The 4,431-nt window shown below is 56.1% G+C and overlaps 1 protein-coding gene across 1 annotated transcript; it reads right to left on the reverse strand.

The window, feature by feature from the left end:
- Positions 1-968: 968 nt before the first annotated feature.
- On the reverse strand, positions 969-1,757 carry PHACADRAFT_107431 (uncharacterized protein; the record flags this gene model as incomplete). The annotated part of the gene is made up of 2 exons (XM_007402251.1): positions 969-1,409; positions 1,461-1,757. Coding segments are annotated over 2 exons (738 nt in total), but the record flags the coding sequence as incomplete, so codon positions are not given.
- Between the last annotated feature and the right edge of the window lie 2,674 nt (positions 1,758-4,431).

Here is a 4,431-nt window from a genome sequence, read left to right on the forward strand (position 1 = left end):
TTTCCGGTCTATTCAGACACGAAATGAGGAGCGCGCAATACTTTCGATCTCCCGGTCGTCTCTCAATGCTCCCGCCAACGGCGCATCCGCGGTCTCCGACAGCGCGATCCTGGCCTCCTGTCTCCTCAGACCGAGGCTCTTTCTCCATTTCCGGTCTATTCAGACACGAAATGAGGAGCGCGCAATACTTTCAATCCTCCGGACGTCTCTCAATGCTCCCGCCAACGGCGCATCCGCGGTCTCCGACAGCGCGATCCTGGCCTCCTGTCTCATCAGACCGAGGCTCTTTCTCCATTTCCGGTCTATTCAGACACGAAATGAGGAGCGCGCAATACTTTCAATCCTCCGGACGTCTCTCAATGCTCCCGCCAACGGCGCATCCGCGGTCTCTGACAGCGCGATCCTGGCCTCCTGTCTCATCAGACCGAGGCTCTTTTTCCACTTCTGGTCTATTCAGACACGAAGTGCGATACTTTCGATCCTTCAGACGTCTCTCAACGCTCCCGCCAACGGCGCATTTACGGTCTCTTTCCCTTTTGCCGGAGGGTTTCCCTTCCAAACTCAGTACACTCCCATTGGGTAGCACGCAAGTCCATTTCGATTCGCTTATGCTGTGGTCAAGCTACTGTGCAAAGACCAGACAAGTCCCGGTGAGTACATTGTGTACACGATGCCCGCTGACACGCCATATCGGATTTCACAGACTTAGGACGAGTCAAGCGAAATGGCGCTTCTATGGGTGTCGTCGAGGTTAGCGGATGCACACAGTCCGGATGTGCAACACTCACCGAACTGCAGAGATTGGAGATTGTCTCCTCCTCGTGACCTGCAAGTTATGAAGCCGGTGCTACCGCTGACCTGAGTTGCGCTGGAGACCGAGCTCGGAACAGGGCGACTGTCCAAGGCGCACTGTGCGGCATGGTTCTGCACGCGGGCAGGCACCGGCGGTACGGGTGATGGCGAGGTCGTTAAGGGGAGGGTGCGGAGGGAAAAGATGTGTTCGCGCTATTTTCGGTGTCGGTGAGCAGCCGGACATGTCCAATTTCCCAGATCATTCGTCTCCGGAGGTAGGGCATGTCCGCCTGCGTGAAAGCAAACTCCTCTTCGCCGCGAGACAGTGTCTGGAGGAATTGGCATGTGAAGACACCGCAGTCGCTGGTGTTCTCCTGCTGCGGTGTGTCTTTGGGCGTCCAGTCAACCCAGCCGGTGAAATCGAAAGGCCGGCCTTTTTGGTGTCGGTGTTCGTCGTTGAGATACCCTCGCAGGAGGATGAACACCCGCGTTCGGTCGTGATTCAAGCTGTCGTAGCTTTCGATCCGCTTCTTCCGGAAGTTGATTGCAGCGGCAGTCCAGTGTCGGTTGCTGTGATGCACAGGAATCAGGACAATATCCTTCGAGAACATGTTGTGCTGTGCCAGGTCAGCTGCCCGGTTACTCATTTCAGAATCAGGGGGACGTACGGTCTGCGTCCAGCTCACTAGGCCGCCCGCATGGTATCCCTGCTCGCTGAGCTTCGTCCAGAAGAACGAACTGAAGTATTGGACGTCAAGAACATTCCCTTGCTTGTTCCTTTTGGCCTCCTCTGCACGCCGCATACTCATCTCTCCATAAAAATTGATAATTTCGTCGTTGAGCCACTGGCCTGGACGGAGCAGCCTGAGGTCTTTATCGCAGACCCTTTGGTGCCCGCATCGGCTGATGACGCCCCGCTTCTGAAGCAACTCGCCTACCTTGGCGTCGTGTTCTGGGAGAAGTGACGGACGCAGGCAAGAAAGTGACGACTGGTCGAAGGGATCAACTTGCCGAGAGACCTTTGCGTGGGTGGGCGATGACCGGGACACGGTAGGCTGGGGTGTTAAAGGCGGGTGTCTCTCATCCCAGGGGGGACGGTGGGTTTGCGCTGCCAGTTCATCGGCCTGCTGGCATGCTGGGGGCTGCGCCGCGGGAGGCAGCGGCAGCGGAAGAGTGTGCGGCGTACGTGTAGGGGGCTGTTCCGCATCCCGGGAGGGGCGGTGGATGTGCGTCGCTGCTTCTTCGACCGGCTGGCGCGCTGGAGGCTCCGCCGCAGGCTGCGGCGGCAGCAGTATTGTGTGTAGCGTATGCGCGGATGGTGGCGGCGGCGGGGGAGCAGACTTGGCGGTGCTGCTTGGAGACGCAGTAGGCTTCGGTTGGCTTCGCAACAGTCGTTTTACTGTGTCTACTGCGTCTGCATTACGCTCGACTGTTGTCGAGCGTTCTCGCCGGTGTAACCCTCAAAGTTTGTTTGTTAAGATTGTCGAAGCCAGTTTGGATAGCTACTCACTCGTTCGTTTGCTGAACAGCGTATACTCTTGCTCCAGATGATCCCTCATTTTGCTAAGCTGCCCTTTCACTTCTAACCTGAACTGACTCTGAAGTATATGCTCGCGTTGCTTGGCTTTCCGCAGTGCCTTGGCGTTGGCGGCCTTGATCTTGGCCTTGTCCAGGTGGTAGATCGCTGCTGTCATAACCTGGTCGGGTAGCGGTGGATGGAGGGGCAGTTTTGATGTCGACGCGTCTTCCACGGTGGGCAGCGACGGGTGAGGTACCTGACTTGGCGCTGACGCGTTTTTAGGCCGCGAAGGCGGACACTTGAACCTGACGACGCGTCGCTTGGTTCGATCGGTCTCGCTGGTGGACGTTTCGCTCACCGACGTGGACGGCAGTGGGGGCGAAGGTAGGAAACTTTGAAATTCATTCACAGTCCTATCTGAGAATTTCAAGGCGCTCTTCAAACTGCGAGTCACTTTAGGGGGCGATGGCGGTATGGATGGGGGCGAAGAGACAGAGTATGGCGAATGGCGTCCTGGGGCTTGTGGCTTGGCTCGCCGTTGCGCACGTTGCTGTGCAAATTCTGTAAGGTCGTGACCGTGGAGACCGTAGACGAGGTTCGAGACAATTTGCGAGACGAAGACAGAGACAGCGGTTGCGAGATCGGAGAACATAAAGATGTTCGTGTCGTGAATGAGTTCAACGGCTTTCCCACCGAGTGTCATCCAGCGGGCGGTCAGGTTGGAGAACTCAGACTGGGGTGGAGTTGTTCGTGCGCGTTTCGGATGATATAGGGGAAGAAGGGGTTCTTCCGCTCGTCGTTTGAGCAGGTTGCGAGCCAACATGAGTAAGGGTCGGCGGTATGAGAGAGTAGGAGGACAAACGACTTGAGACAATTCCTACTGAGAGCCAGCAAGAGCGGTATGCGAAGGCATCAAGACACTCTGATCTAGCGCGGGTTGGAGATGATCAGCAGATGTCCCTCGCGTTTTGCACGTCTCGCGACGCGTCCATTAATCTTAATTTCGTACAGTCTGGCCGGTTTGTTAGATACATGTTCAGTACGCCTCACTCATGAGTCGGCGAGAAGTTGCAATGTTGTTTATTGAGAGGTGGGACGGTGCGACACGCTGCCGTTTGGTGGAAAATTACAACGGATTGCGTGGAGTTCCCTTCGGTATCTCCTTTTGGCGAGTTTGTTTGACTCCTGTTTGTGATTGCGCGGTCGTCGTTATTTCTCAGGTCTGAGTCTTCTCTCGCTATAAGCTGATATAGTCCTGTTTGTGTCATGCGATATACACAGGTATATTTTAATTGCGAGTAGTATCTAATGTAATAAATCACCCAGGGCATCGAAACCTAGAGACAAAGACGGACTCTCATTGGCCGGTGATCCCTCTCACGAGGCGCTTCTCACGGGAGGCGCCTTCGCAACACGCGTCCTCTGACTCCTCTCCGTTCAACATTCATCATCCCGCCCGCCTCGATTCTCCCAACGCCCTCAATGCCTCGACAACAGCGCGTGACTGGCCTCTGGTTGCTTTCGACCGAGGCCTCTCCTCCACTTCCGGTCCCTTGAGACACGAAGTGAGGAGCGTGCATATCGTCTGCGAACATCCCAACGTCTCCGCAACATCCCTCAGTGCCCCGGGAACATCGGGTGTCTGGCCTCTGGTTGCTTTCGACCGACGGCCTTTCCTCCACTTCCGGTCCCTTGAGACATGAAGTGAGGAGCGTGCATATCGTCTTCGATCATCCCAACGTACCCCGGCAACATCGCGTGTCTGGCCTCCGGTTGCTTTCGACCGACGGCCTTTCCTCCACTTCTGGTCCCTTGAGACACGAAGTGAGGAGCGTGCATATCGTCCCCGATCATCCCAACGTCTCTCCCCAACATCCCTCAGTGCCCCGAGAATGTCGCGTATCTGGCCTCTGGTTGCTTTCGACCGAGGCCTGTCCTCCACTTCCAGTCCCTTGAGACACGAAGTGAGGAGCGTGCATATCGTCTTCGATCATCCAATGTCTCTCAAGGCCATCGCTTGCCTCGCCGAGGTCAGCACGTTCTGTTCAAACTGCAGACCAGTTGTGGATAGCGGCATCCCTGGCACCCTTGTCTCTTTGAACATAGGCAATTCCTCTGTA

Source organism: Phanerochaete carnosa (genome assembly GCF_000300595.1).
Source record: "Phanerochaete carnosa HHB-10118-sp unplaced genomic scaffold PHACAscaffold_68, whole genome shotgun sequence".
Lineage (NCBI taxonomy): Eukaryota > Fungi > Basidiomycota > Agaricomycetes > Polyporales > Phanerochaetaceae > Phanerochaete > Phanerochaete carnosa.